General features: G+C 53.9%; 1 protein-coding gene across 1 annotated transcript in view; it reads right to left on the reverse strand.

Annotated features, from left to right (window-relative positions):
• LOC119963596 (snake venom metalloproteinase kistomin-like) overlaps positions 1-16,013 on the reverse strand; it is a 130,153-nt gene that overhangs the window by 12,945 nt on the left and 101,195 nt on the right. Inside the window, exon 3 of the mRNA XM_038792927.1 lies at positions 7,134-7,210. Within this exon, the coding sequence (XP_038648855.1) occupies positions 7,134-7,210 (77 nt within the window). The remainder of the gene's footprint in view (positions 1-7,133; positions 7,211-16,013) is intronic.

Below are 16,013 nucleotides of genomic sequence, written 5' to 3' on the forward strand. Positions count from 1 at the left end.
CTTGCTCCGCACTGTAACCGATTTCTGTTTGTCAATGTACCATTTGTTAATGTTTTCTGATGATTATTCTTTTGTCTACTATGTACGTACTGTGTGTTCCCTTGGCTGCAGAAAATACTTTTTACTGTACTTTGGTAATGTGACAATAAATCAAATTAAAAAAAATTTTTTAAATAAAAATTAATTAATGGTATTAATTCATTTATGTGGGCGTCGCTGTTTAGGCCAGTACTTATTGCCCATCCCGAGTTGCCCTTCAGAAGGTGGTGGGTGAGCTGCCTTCTTGAACTGCTGCAGTCCCTGAGGTGTAGGTACCCCCACTGTGCTGTTAGGGAGGGAGTTCCAGTATGTTGCCCAGCGACAGTGAGGGAACGGCCGATATATTTCCCAGTCAGGGTGGTGAGTGACTTGAAGGGGAACCTCCAGGTGGTGGGGTTCCCAGGTATCTGCTGCTCTTGTCCTTCTAGATGGTAGAGGCCGTGGGTTTGGAAGGTGCTGTCTCAGGAACCTTGGTGAGTTGCTGCAGTCCATCTTGTAGATGGGACATACGGCTGCCGCTGTGTGTCGGTGGTGGAGGGTTTGAATGTCTGTGGAAGGGGGAGCAATCAAGCGGGGCTGCTTTGTCCTGGATGGTGTTGAGCTTCTTGAGTGTTGTTGGAGCTGCTCTCATCCAGGCAAGTGGGGAATATTCCATCACACTCCTGACTTGTGCCTTGGAGATGGTGGACAGGCTTTGGGAGGGTCAGGAGGTGAGTTACTCTCTGTGGGATTCCCAGCCTTTGACCTGCCCTGGTAGCCACAGTATTAATGTGGCTGGGTCCAGTTCAGTTTCTGATCAATGGTAACCCCCAGGATGTTGATCACAGAATCACAGAACACAACAGTGCAGAAGGGGCCCCATGGCCCATTGAGTCTGCACTGATGCAGGAAAGACAGCTGACCTGCCCACCTAATCCTATTTACCAGCACTTGGCCCATCACCTTGAATGTCATGACGTGAACAGTGTTTACTCCACGTGCGTTCCAGAACGCACATACAGTGGGAGGAAACCGGAGCACCCAGAGGAAACCCACGCAGACACGGGGAGAACGTGCAGACTCCACACAGACAGTCGCCTGAGGCTGGAATTGAACCGGGGTCCCAGGAGCTGTGAGGCATCAGTGCTAAGTACTGTGCCACCGTGTGGCCCTTTCCACACTGACAGTGTATGATACAGTCACAGAAGCCGTGTCCTGCAAAATTGTTCTCTGATTGCCGAAGTTAGAAGATAACTAAAGGATTGCAGCTGGAATGAGATCTGACATCTCTTGATCAAACCGCAATCGAAGAAATAACTATCTACCAGAGCAGCACAGTGGCACAGTGATCTTCAAGACAGAGATAGGTATGTTCTTGATCAATAAGGGGATCGGGGTTATGGGGAGAAGGCAGGAGAGTGGGGATGAGAAAATATCAGCCATGATTGAATGGCGGAGCAGACCAGATGGGCTGAATGGTCTAATTCTGCTCCTATGTTGTATGGTCTTATGGTTAGCACTGCTGCCTCACAGCTCCAGGATCCCAGTTCAATTCCCGGCTTGGGTCACTGTCTGTGTGGAGTCTGCACGTCCTCCCCGTGTCTGCGTGGGTTTCCTCCGGGTGCTCCGGTTTCCTCCCACAGTCCAAAGATGTGCAGGTTAGGTGGATTGGCCATGATCAATGCACAGGGTTACGGGAATAGGACGGGGAGAGTGGGTCAAGGTAGGGAACTCTATCGGAGGGCTGGTGCAGACTAGATGGGCTGAATGGCCTAATTCTGCACTGTGGGGATTCTTCAGGTTCTATCAACCTTGAAACTGACCATGAGCTGGGATGAAATTGGAACGGCCGCACACATCATCATCTCTCCTCGTGAGTCGCGGATGGGCCTGAATACGCTGTTATTTATATTTACCTGGTACGGGACTGAATTCTCACGGATCTGGCTGTGTGTCGATGGATGTCTTTTCACCATTTCTCTTTCCTCTTTAATAGTTAGTAAACTCACTCCATCATAACTGGAGAAAGTTTGGTTAAATTTGTTCCTTATATTTGACCGGGAAAAAGTTTCCATGGGACAGGGAACCTTGTTGGACTGAACTTTGGGTGGGAATCTCCATCGGCTGAATCGGGAAAAGCAATTGGGAGAAGAATCGATTCCGAGCCTGAAATCCCGACGTACACCAATAAATTGCAATTCTCCGATTCCTGGACAGCCGCGAGAGTGTGTTCCAACGCACATCGAGTAAACGCCATTAGCGGACCCGGCACCGTATTCCCCGGTATTCCCCGCGATTCTCCGGTATTCCTCGCGATTCTCCACATGCAATGGTCCCATGTCCTGGCAGCAAGGTTGACTTGTGCTTTTAGAAACTGTGAACCCGTTACCGTGGCGACGGGATGGGAGGGGGGGAGGAGGTGTGGCTGACATCGCCATGGTGTTCCCATAGTCGTGCCGCTGGCCAGGGGGCTGTTGCGAGGGCTGAGGGGGGGACGGGGGGGGATGGTAGCCAGGAGGTAGGCTGTGGGATGGGGGGGGCGGGGGGGGGGGGGGGGGGGGGGGGGATGGGGAGTGGGGCTGGGATGGGGAGTGGAGCTGGGATGGGGAGTGGAGCTGGGATGGGGAGTGGAGCTGGGATGGGGAGTGTGGGGAGTGGAGCTGGGATGGGGAGTGTGGGGAGTGGAGCTGGGATGGGGAGTGGAGCTGGGATGGGGAGTGGAGCTGGGATGGGGAGTGTGGGGAGTGGAGCTGGGATGGGGAGTGTGGGGAGTGGAGCTGGGATGGGGAGTGGAGCTGGGATCGGGAGTGGAGCTGGGATGGGGAGTGGAGCTGGGATGGGGAGTGGAGCTGGGATGGGGAGAGGAGCTTGGATGGGGAGTGGAGCTGGGATGGGGAGTGGAGCTGGGATGGGGAGTGGAGCTGGGATGGGGAGTGGAGCTGGGATGGGGAGAGGAGCTGGGATGGGGAGTGGAGCTGGGATGGGGAGTGGAGCTGGGATGGGAGTGGAGCTGGGATGGGGAGTGGAGCTGGGATGGGGAGTGGAGCTGGGATGGGGAGTGGAGCTGGGATGGGGAGTGGAGCTGGGATGGGGAGAGGAGCTGGGATGGGGAGTGGAGCTGGGATGAGGAGTGTGGGGATTGGAGCTGGGATGGGGAGTGGAGCTGGGATGGGGAGTGGAGGTGGGATGGGGAGTGGAGCTGGGATGGGGAGTGGAGCTGGGATGGGGAGTGGAGCTGGGATGGGTAGTGGAGCTGGGATGGGGAGTGGAGCTGGGATGGGGAGTGTGGGGAGTGGAGCTGGGATGGGGAGTGGAGCTGGGATGGGGAGTGGGGCTGGGATGGGGAGTGGAGCTGGGATGGGGAGTGTGGGGAGAGGAGCTGGGATGGGGAGTGGAGCTGGGATCGGGAGTGGAGCTGGGATGGGGAGTGTGGGGAGAGGAGCTGGGATGGGGAGTGGAGCTGGGATGGGGAGTGGAGCTGGGATGGGGAGTGGAGCTGGGATGGGGAGTGGAGCTGGGATGGGGAGTGGAGCTGGGATGGGGTGTGGAGCTGGGATGGGGAGTGGAGTGGGATGGGGAGTGGAGCTGGGATGGGGAGAGGAGCTGGTATGGGGAGTGGAGCTGGGATGGGGAGTGTGGGGAGTGGAGCTGGGATGGGGAGTGGAGCTGGGATGGGGAGTGGAGCTGGGATGGGGGAGTGGAGCTGGGATGGGTAGTGGAGCTGGGATGGGAGTGGAGCTGGGATGGGGAGTGTGGGGAGTGGAGCTGGGATGGGGAGTGGAGCTGGGATGGGGAGTGGAGCTGGGATGGGGAGTGGAGCTGGGATTGGGAGTGGGGCTGGGATGGGGAGTGGTGCTGGGATGGGCAGTGGGGCTGGGATGGGGAGTGGAGCTGGGATGGGGAGTGGGGCTGGGATGGGGAGTGGGGCTGGGTGGGGAGTGGGGCTGGGATGGGGAGTGGAGCTGGGATGGGGAGTGGGGCTGGGATGGGGAGGTGGGGGAGAGGAGCTGGGATGGGGAGTGGTGCTGGGATGGGGAGTGGAGCTGGGATCGGGAGTGGAGCTGGGATGGGGAGTGTGGGGAGAGGAGCTGGGATGGGGAGTGGAGGTGGGATGGGGAGTGGAGCTGGGATCGGGAGTGGAGCTGGGATGGGGAGTGGAGCTGGGATGGGGTGTGGAGCTGGATGGGGAGTGGAGCTGGGATGGGGAGTGGAGCTGGGATCGGGAGTGGAGCTGGGATGGGGAGTGGAGCTGGGATGGGGAGTGGGGCTGGGATGGGGAGAGGAGCTGGGATGGGGAGTGGGGCTGGGATGGGGAGAGGAGCTGGGATGGGGAGTGGAGCTGGGATGGGGAGTGGGGCTGGGATGGGGAGTGGAGCTGGGATGGGGAGTGGAGCTGGGATGGGGAGTGGGGCTGGGATGGGGAGTGTGGGGAGTGGAGCTGGGATTGGGAGTGGAGCTGGGATGGGGAGTGTGGGGAGTGGAGCTGGGATGGGGAGTGTGGGGAGTGGAGCTGGGATGGGGAGTGGAGCTGGGATGGGGAGTGGAGCTGGGATGGGGAGTGGAGCTGGGATGGGGAGTGTGGGGAGTGGAGCTGGGATGGGGAGTGTGGGGAGTGGAGCTGGGATGGGGAGTGGAGCTGGGATGGGGAGTGGAGCTGGCATGGGGAGTGTGGGGAGTGGAGCTGGGATGGGGAGTGGAGCTGGGATGGGGAGTGTGGGGAGTGGGGCTGGGATGGGGAGTGGGGCTGGGATGGGGAGTGGAGCTGGGATTGGGAGTGGGGCTGGGATGGGGAGTGGAGCTGGGATGGGGAGTGGGGCTGGGATGGGGAGTGGAGCTGGGATGGGGAGTGGGGCTGGGATGGGGAGTGGGGCTGGGTGGGGAGTGGGGCTGGGATGGGGAGTGGAGCTGGGATGGGGAGTCGAGCTGGGATGGGGAGTGGAGCTGGGATGGGGAATGGAGCTGGGATGGGGAGTGGGGCTGGGATGGGGAGTGTGGGGAGAGGAGCTGGGATGGGGAGTGGAGCTGGGATCGGGAGTGGAGCTGGGATGGAGAGTGGAGCTGGGATGGGGAGTGGTGCTGGGATGGGGAGTGTGGGGAGAGGAGCTGGGATGGGGAGTGGAGCTGGGATCGGGAGTGGAGCTGGGATGGAGAGTGTGGGGAGAGGAGCTGGGATGGGGAGTGGAGCTGGGATGGGGAGTGGAGCTGGGATCGGGAGTGGAGCTGGGATGGGGAGTGGAGCTGGGATGGGGAGTGGAGCTGGGATGGGGTGTGGAGCTGGGATGGGGAGTGGAGCTGGGATGGGGAGTGGAGCTGGGATGGGGAGTGGGGCTGGGATGGGGAGTGGAGCTGGGATGGGGAGTGGGGCTGGGATGGGGAGTGGAGCTGGGATGGGGAGTGGAGCTGGGATGGGGAGTGGAGCTGGGATGGGGAGTGGGGCTGGGATGGGAGTGGAGCTGGGATGGGGAGTGTGGGGAGTGGGGCTGGGATGGGGAGTGGAGCTGGGATGGGGAGTGGAGCTGGGATGGGGTGTGGAGCTGGGATGGGGAGTGGAGCTGGGATGGGGAGTGGAGCTGGGATGGGGAGTGGGGCTGGGATGGGGAGTGGAGCTGTGATGGGGAGTGTGGGGAGTGGGGCTGGGATGGGGAGTGGAGCTGGGATGGGGAGTGTGGGGAGTGGAGCTGGGATTGGGAGTGGAGCTGGGATGGGGAGTGGGGCTGGGATGGGGAGTGGGGCTGGGATGGGGAGTGTGGGGAGTGGAGCTGGGATGGAGAGTGTGGGGAGTGGAGCTGGGATTGGGAGTGGAGCTGGGATGGGGAGTGGAGCTGGGATGGGGAGTGGAGCTGGGATGGGGAGTGGAGCTGGGATGGGGAGTGGAGCTGGGATGGGGAGTGGAGCTGGGATGGGGAGTGGAGCTGGGATGGGGAGTGGAGCTGGGATGGTGTGTGTGTGTGTGTGTGTGTCGGGGGGGGGGGGGGGGGTGGAGGGGGGAGGGGGGAGTGTAATGTGTATTTGTGGCTGCAGTTTGTCAGCCTCCCGAGTGTCAATCCCGAATCCGGTGAATCCAGCCCCGTTTCCCATTGGATTTGATTGTATTCCACGTGGCGGCATTGCTGCCCCTTCACAGTCGCTGAATCTGTGACGGTGCGGAGCCAGTTTGATGTTGTGTAACTCCAGGCTGGGATTCTCCCAGCCGAAATCGCGATCAACGCAGGAGCGGGGTATGGGTGATGCTGCTGAAAACCGGCGGGGACCGGAGGAAAGCTGCGAATCGCACATGTGTGGTCTACGCGGCGTGGGTGGGAGACTATTGACCGAAGCCCCCTCGGCGATTCTCCGATGAAAACTGGCCGAGTTCCCGTTGCTGTGGTTCGAACCACGGTTTGCCTGCCGGGAACAGCAGGAGGCGGCTGTGGATTCAGTCCGTGGCAGCCCTGGATGGGGAAGGGGGAGGGGGGGGGGGGATCCTTCACAGGGGGGGCCTCACGGACAGCCAGGGTAGCGATCGGGGGCCAGTGAGTCGCGGGTGCGGGCGATCTCGGGGCGGGCCGATATTTTCAGGGCCGCTCCGCGGAGCGATGCTGCCATGTGGCGCGGGGCGGCAGCCTTGACGCCCCGAAATGCCAGGCCCCGTATCGGCAGCTGGAGGTGAAGGGCTACTCCACCGCCCTGCTACCCCCCCTTCAGGTAGGAGAATCCCTCCGCACTTCCTTCAGGAATGTCCAGAGTAATCCCCCTCCCTCACCCGGCATGGTTTGGAATAATTCGGGATTATCCCAGCCGGATGGTGACAAGTTGAGGGAGTCTCATCAGATCACCAATCTTTGGGGGTCCTGTATTGCTCACTGGGCTAAATCGCTGGCTTTGAAAGCAGACCAAGCAGGCCAGCAGCACGGTTCGATTCCCGTACCAGCCTCCCCGGACAGGTGCCGGAATGTGGCGACTAGGGGCTTTTCACAGTAACTTCATTGAAGCCTACTCGTGACAATAAGCGATTTTCATTTCATTTAATGTGGGGCTGATCATAATAAATGGCAAGGCTGACTGACCAGCCATGCAGACAGCCGACTGAATCAAAACATACTGATGATAGTTTGGTGATGGGCTGTTTGACTTACTCGTTCCTGCTCAGATCCAGCACTCGCTCCTCTCCCTCAATCTCCACCGACACGCTGATGTGGTCTGGATGGCTGCTCTGTACAGGACACAGAGAAACACTTGTTATTGATCTGTGACGATGTTCTTCAATCTGCCACCTTGCCCACAACAGTCATTCTTTAAAAGGAGCAATGGCTCTCAACTCGATTACTCCAAATTCTGGCATTTTTACACAATTCTACTGAGCTGTCACCTGCATTCAGGAAATACACACAGGAGGCCATTCTGCCCTTCAGCTTCATGCTGGTTAGATTTAAGCACATTCCAGCAAATTATGGGTCAATGAGCCTGACATCAGTTATGGGGCAGCTTTTGGAAAAGATACTGAGAGACAGGATATATGCACATTTAGTTGAGAATAGATTGTAGATTTGATTATTGTTTACTTTAAAGTAAGTGGTCAAGCTTAATTTAACTCGTGTAAATAAATGTTTCTGAACATAGCTTCAATGGTCTTTGTGAACATTCAACCTGGTAACAAGAATCACAAAGAACACCACATGGTACCAGGTGTGTCTTCCTAAAAATTAAGCATTGAGTAGAAAGTTAACAGAGAGTATAGAAAGAATATAAGAATAATCAAGTCGCTACATCGATCGCAAAGACAGCACCAAGTTCCGCAAGATGGAAGGTCTGAAAAAGCCAAAACACCTCAGGACAACCGGTAAACTAAATCTAAACTGGAAAAGTTTTAAACAACAATGTGGAATGTTTCTGTCTGCCTCCGTGTTAGTATCTACTCCTGATCAGAGAAAAATCACACTCCTCCTCAATTTGACTGCACTGCTGGCATTAGAATTGTTTAATTCATTTGAATTTACAGACGGAGAGGACAAAAAAAAGTTTGAAGGGATGGGGGAGAAATCTGATGGGCATTGCAAATTGCAAGTCAATGAGAGATACGATCGATGCATGTTCAGGAAAAGGCTGTGGCTTAATGGAGAATCGGTAGGTTCAGTTATGACAGTATTAATGTATCCTCCTTCTGGATTCAAAGTTGTGGGATCAAATAGTGTTTGGCATTTTTGATGAGCGATTGCGAGAAAGGGTTAATAAGAAGACCGATTCTATCCTTAGAAGAAGCCATAAAGCTGTGCAGAGCTAATGAGCAATAATAGAGCCTGGAGAGATCAGAGCTCAGGGAAATGGCAGAAAGTCAGGAAGCATGGTTGATGGCATTGAAGCTATGGCGGAGCGAGAGAAACAGCGCACTGCAGAAGGCAGCCGTTTTCTGCAGACGCATTTGAGAGGAAAGTGCAATCTGGACGCTGACTGTTGTGTGCATGAGAAGTTTGCACATGACATCAGAAGTGTGATGGCATTGCCCGCTGACAGAACCAAACCCAACATTCGGAACAAGATGTTTAATATGCAGCAAACTCAATCCTTTTGCCTCACAATGCCATTTTGTTTCAGCGATACCGGCAAACAACGCTAAAAGATTGTTCGACACAAATAAGAAGGTCCAGAGCATACAAGGCAGAGGACGTAATGAAAACATTTTAAATTTACATGATGATACGTCAATCTTTCCTATACAGGATGACTTCATTGTAGAAGTGGTGAAAAGAGTTGATGCACCGGATACAAATGAAAAAGAAATGTTTCAAATTTCCAACTTCATAACAGATTGGGCAATGACATAAAATATAAATGGCCCCAGCGTTCCATTCAAGATAGACACAGGTGCACATGCAAATGTAATCACTGAAGCCGATCTGAGAGCAGAACCAAAACTACCAAAATAAGAAAATCAGGCTGCTGATTGACAGATTACAATGGTAATGCCGGACTGACCAAAGGTTCCTGCTGCCGTACGGTGCAGCACGCTGACACCTCCATGACAGTAGGCTTCGAAATTGTGGATAAGAAAAAGGCATTGCACATGCCTGCGTTAAATTCAATTTGGTCAAAAGATATCAGACTGCCACCCAATCAGACTGACACCCAATCAGACTGTTACCCAATCAGACTGCCACCCAATCAGACTGCTACACAATCAGACTGCTACCAAATCAGACTAACACCCAATCAGACTGCTACCCAATCAGACAGCTACCCAATCAGACTGTTACCCAATCAGACTGCCACCCAATCAGACTGCTACACAATCAGACTGCTACCCAATCAGACTGTTACCCAATCAGGCTGCTGCCCAATCAGACTGCCACCCAATCAGACTGCTACACAATCAGACTGTGACCCAATCAGACTGCTACCCAATCAGACTGCCACCCAATCAGACTGCTACCCAATCAGACTGCTACCCAATCAGACTACTGCCCAATCAGACTGCTACCCAATCAGACTACTACCCAATCAGACTGCTACCCAATCAGACTGCCACCCAATCAGACTGCTACCCAATCAGACAGCTACCCAATCAGACTGCTACCCAATCAGACAGCCACCCAATCAGACTGTTACCCAATCAGAGTGCTACCCAATCAGACTGTTACCCAATCAGACTGCTACACAATCAGACTGCCACCCAATCAGACTGCTACCCAATCAGACTGTTACCCAATTAGACTGCTACCCAATCAGACTGCCACCGAATCAGACTGTTACCCAATCAGACTGCTACCCAATCAGACTGCCACCCAATCAGACTGCTCCCCAATCAGACAGCCACACAATCAGACTGTTACCCAATCAGACGGCTACCCAATCAGACTGCCGCCTAATCAGGCTGCTGCCCAATCAGGCTGCTGCCCAATCAGACTGCGACCCAATCAGACTGCTACCCAATCAGACTGCCACCCAATTAGGCTGCTACCCAATCAGACTGCTACCCAATGAGACAGCTACCCAATCAGACTGCCGCCCAATCAGACTGTTACCCAATCAGACAGCCACCCAATCAGACTGCCACCCAATCAGACTGCGACCCAATCAGACTGCTGCCCAATCAGACTGCCACCCAATCAGACTGCCACCCAATCAGACTGCTACCCAATCAGACTGCTACCCAATCAGATAGCTACCCAATCACACTGCTACCCAATCAAGCAGCTACCCAATCAGACTGCCACCCAATCAGGCTGCTACCCAATCAGACTGCTACCCAATCAGACAGTTACCCAATCACACTGCTACCCAATCAGGCAGCTACCCAATCAGACTGCCACCCAATCAGACTGCTACCCAATCACACTGCGACCCAATCAGACTGCGACCCAATCAGACTGCTACCCAATCAGACAGCTACCCAATCAGACTGCTACCCAATCAGACAGCCACCCAATCAGACTGTTACCCAATCAGACTACTACCCAATCAGACTGTTACCCAATCAGACTGCTACACAATCAGACTGCCACCCAATCAGACTGCTACCCAATCAGACTGTTACCCAATCAGACTGCTACCCAATCAGACTGCTACCCAATCAGACTGTTACCCAATCAGACTGCTACCCAATCAGACTGCAACGCAATCAGACTGTTACCCAATCAGACTGCTACCCAATCAGACTGCCACCCAATCAGACTGCTCCCCAATCAGACAGCCACACAATCAGACTGTTACCCAATCAGACGGCTACCCAATCAGACTGCCGCCTAATCAGGCTGCTGCCCAATCAGGCTGCTGCCCAATCAGACTGCGACCCAATCAGACTGCTACCCAATCAGACTGCCACCCAATTAGGCTGCTACCCAATCAGACTGCTACCCAATCAGACTGCCGCCCAATCAGACTGTTACCCAATCAGACAGCCACCCAATCAGACTGCCACCCAATCAGACTGCGACCCAATCAGACTGCTGCCCAATCAGACTGCCACCCAATCAGACTGCCACCCAATCAGACTGCTACCAAATCAGAATGCTACCCAATCAGATAGCTACCCAATCACACTGCTACCCAATCAAGCAGCTACCCAATCAGACTGCCACCCAATCAGGCTGCTACCCAATCAGACTGCTACCCAATCAGACAGTTACCCAATCACACTGCTACCCAATCAGGCAGCTACCCAATCAGACTGCTACCCAATCACACTGCGACCCAATCAGACTGCGACCCAATCAGACTGCTACCCAATCACACTGCTACCCAATGACTGCCACCCAATCAGACTGCGACCCAATCAGACTGCGACCCAATCAGACAGCTACCCAATCAGACTGCTACCCAATCAGGCTGCTACCCAATCAGACTGCCACCCAATCAGACTGCCACCCAATCAGGCTGCCACCCAATCAGGCTGCGACCCAATCAGACAGCTACCCAATCAGACTGCTACCCAATCAGACTGCTACCCAATCAGACTTTTACCCAATCAGACTGCGACCCAATCAGACAGCCACCCAATCAGACTGCTCCCCAATCAGACTGTTACCCAATCAGACTATTACCCAATCAGACTGCTACACAATCAGACTGCCACCCAATCAGACTGCCACCCAATCAGACTGCTACCCAATCAGACTGCCACCCAATCAGACTGCCACCCAATCAGACTGCTACCCAATCAGACTGCTACCCAATCAGACAGCTACCCAATCACACTGCTACCCAATCAAGCAGCTACCCAATCAGACTGCCACCCAATCAGGCTGCTACCCAATCAGACTGCTACCCAATCAGACAGCTACCCAATCACACTGCTACCCAATCAGGCAGCTACCCAATCAGACTGCCACCCAATCAGACTGCTACCGAATCACACTGCGACCCAATCAGACTGTGACCCAATCAGACTGCTACCCAATCAGACTGCCACCCAATCAGACTGCTCCCCAATCAGACAGCCACACAATCAGACTGTTACCCAACATTCGGAACAAGATGTTTAATATGCAGCAAACTCAATGCTTTTGCCTCACAATGCCATTTTGTTTCAGCGATACCGGCAAACAACGCTAAAAGATTGTTCGACACAAATAAGAAGGTCCAGAGCATACAAGGCAGAGGACGTCATGAAAACATTTTAAATTTACATGATGATACGTCACTCTTTCCTATACAGGATGACTTCATTGTAGAAGTGGTGAAAAGAGTTGATGCACCGGATACAAATGAAAAAGAAATGTTTCAAATTTCCAACTTCATAACAGATTGGGCAATGACATAAAATATAAATGGCCCCAGCGTTCCATTCAAGATAGACACAGGTGCACATGCAAATGTATCACTGAAGCCGATCTGAGAGCAGAACCAAAACTACCAAAATAAGAAAATCAGGCTGCTGATTGACAGATTACAATGGTAATGCCGGACTGACCAAAGGTTCCTGCTGCCGTACGGTGCAGCACGCTGACACCTCCATGACAGTAGGCTTCGAAATTGTGGATAAGAAAAAGGCATTGCACATGCCTGCGTTAAATTCAATTTGGTCAAAAGATATCAGACTGCCACCCAATCAGACTGACACCCAATCAGACTATTACCCAATCAGACTGCCACCCAATCAGACTGCTACACAATCAGACTGCTACCAAATCAGACTGCCACCCAATCAGACTGTTACCCAATCAGACTGCCACCCAATCAGACAGCTACCCAATCAGACTGCTACCCAATCAGACTGCCACCCAATCAGACTGTTACCCAATCAGACTGCCACCCAATCAGACTGCTACCCAATCAGACTGTTACCCAATCAGACTGCCACCCAATCAGACTGCTACCCAATCAGACTGCTACCAAATCAGACTAACACCCAATCAGACTGCTACCCAATCAGACAGCTACCCAATCAGACTGTTACCCAATCAGACTGCCACCCAATCAGACTGCTACACAATCAGACTGCTACCAAATCAGACTAACACCCAATCAGACTATTACCCAATCAGACTGCTACACAATCAGACTGCCACCCAATCAGACTGCGACCCAATCAGACTGCTACCCAATCAGACTGCCACACAATCAGACTGCCACCCAATCAGACTGCTACCCAATCAGACTGCTACCCAATCAGACAGCTACCCAATCACACTGCTACCCAATCAGACTGCTACCCAATCAGACTGCCACCCAATCAGGCTGCTACCCAATCAGACTGCTACCCAATCAGACAGCTACCCAATCACACTGCTACCCAATCAGGCAGCTACCCAATCAGACTGCCACCCAATCAGACTGCTACCCAATCACACTGCGACCCAATCAGACTGCGACCCAATCACACTGCTACCCAATCACACTGCTACCCAATGACTGCCACCCAATCAGACAGCTACCCAATCAGACTAACACCCAATCAGACTATTACCCAATCAGACTGCTACACAATCAGACTGCCACCCAATCAGACTGCGACCCAATCAGACTGCTACCCAATCAGACTGCCACACAATCAGACTGCCACCCAATCAGACTGCTACCCAATCAGGCTGCCACCCAATCAGACTGCCACCCAATCAGACTGCCACCCAATCAGACTAATACCCAATCAGACAGCCACCCAAACAGACTGCCACCCAATCAGACTGCTCCCCAATCAGACTGCTACCCAATCAGGCTGCTACCCAATCAGACTGCCACCCAATCAGACTGCCACCCAATCAGACTGCTATCCAATCAGACTGCCACCCAATCAGACGGCCACCCAATCAGGCTGCTACCCAATCAGACTGCCACCCAATCAGACTGCCACCCAATCAGACAGCTACCCAATCAGACTGCTACCCAATCAGACTGCCACCCAATCAGACTGCCACCCAATTAGGCTGCTACCCAATCAGACTGCTACCCAATCAGACTCCTACCCAATCAGGCTGATACCCAATCAGACTGCTACCCAATCAGACTGCTACCCAATCAGACTGCGACCCAATCAGACTGCCACCCAATCAGACTGCCACCCAATCAGACTGCTACCCAATCAGACTGCTACCCAATCAGACTGCCACCCAATCAGACTGCAACCCAATCAGACTGCTACCCAATCACACTGCTACCCAAACAGACTGCCACCCAATCAGACTGCCACCCAATCAGACTGCTACCCAATCAGACTGCCACCCAATCTGACTGCTACCCAATCAGACTGCCGCCCAGTCAGACTGCTACCCAATCCGACTCCTACCCAATAAGTCTGCCGCACAATCAGACTGCCACCCAATCACACTGTTACCCAATCAGACTGCCACCCAATCAGACTGCTACCCAATCACACTGCCACCCAATCACACTGTCTCCCAATCAGGCTGCTGCCCAATCAGGCTGCCACCCAATCAGCCTGCTACCCAATCAGGCTGCCACCCAATCAGCCTGCCACCCAATCACACTGCCACCCAATCAGACTGCCACCCAATTAGACTGCTACCCAACCAGACTACTACCCAATCACACTGCTACCCAATCAGACTACTACCCAATCAGACTGCTACCCAATCAGACTGCTACCCAATCAGACTGCTACCCAATCAGACTGCTCCCCAATCAGACAGCCACCCAATCAGACAGCTACCCAATCAGGCTGCTGCCCAATCAGACTGCTCCCCAATCAGACAGCCACCCAATCAGACAGCTACCCAATCAGACTGCGACCCAATCAGACTGCTACCCAATCAGACTGCTACCCAATCAGACTGCTACCCAATCAGGCTGCTACCCAATCAGACTGCCACCCAATCAGACTGCTCCCCAATCAGACTGCCACCCAATCAGACTGCTACCCAATCAGACTTCTACCCAATCAGACTGCCACCCAATCAGACTGCTACCCAATCAGACTGCCACCCAATCAGACTGCTACCCAATCAGACTGCTACCCAATCAGACAGCCACCCAATCAGACTGTTACCCAATCAGACTACTACCCAATCAGACTGTTACCCAATCAGACTGCCACCCAATCAGACTGCCACCCAATCAGACTGCTACCCAATCAGACTGTTACCCAATCAGACTGCTACCCAATCAGACTGCCACCCAATCAGACTGTTACCCAATCAGACTGCTACCCAATCAGACTGTTACCCAATCAGACTGCTACCCAATCAGACTGCCACCCAATCAGACTGCTACCCAATCAGACAGCCACACAATCAGACTGTTACCCAATCAGACGGCTACCCAATCAGACTGCCGCCTAATCAGGCTGCTGCCCAATCAGGCTGCTGCCCATCAGACTGCGACCCAATCAGACTGCTACCCAATCAGACTGCTACCCAATCAGACTGCTACCCAATCAGACTGCTACCCAATCAGGCTGCTACCCAATCAGACTGCTACCCAATCAGACAGCTACCCAATCAGACTGCCACCCAATCAGACTGCCACCCAATCAGACTTACTACCCAATCAGACTGCCACCCCAATCAGACTGCTACCCAATCAGACTGCCCACCCAATCAGACTGCTACCCAATCAGGCTGCCACCCAATGAGACTGCCACCCAATCAGGCTGCTACCCAATCAGACTGCCACCCAATCAACGCTACCCAATCAGACTGCCACCCAATCACACTGCCACCCAATCAGGCTGCTGCCCAATCAGACTGCCACCCAATCAGACTGCTACCCAATCCGACTGCCACCCAATCAGGCTGCTACCCAATCAGACTGCTACCCAATCCGACTGCTACCCAATCAGGCTGCTGCCCAATCAGACTGCCACCCAATCAGACTGCTACCCAATCAGGCTGCCACCCAATCAGCCTGCTACCCAATCAGGCTGCCACCCAATCAGCCTGCCACCCAATCACACTGCTACCCAATCAGACTGCCACCCAATTATACTGCTACCCAATCAGACTACTACCCAATCACACTGCTACCCAATCAGACTACTACCCAATCAGACTGCCACCCAATCACACTGCTACCCAATCAGACTACTACCCAATCAGACTGCCACCCAATCAGGCTGCTACCCAATC

This window comes from Scyliorhinus canicula, chromosome 3 (genome assembly GCF_902713615.1).
Source record: "Scyliorhinus canicula chromosome 3, sScyCan1.1, whole genome shotgun sequence".
NCBI classification, from domain to species: domain Eukaryota; kingdom Metazoa; phylum Chordata; class Chondrichthyes; order Carcharhiniformes; family Scyliorhinidae; genus Scyliorhinus; species Scyliorhinus canicula.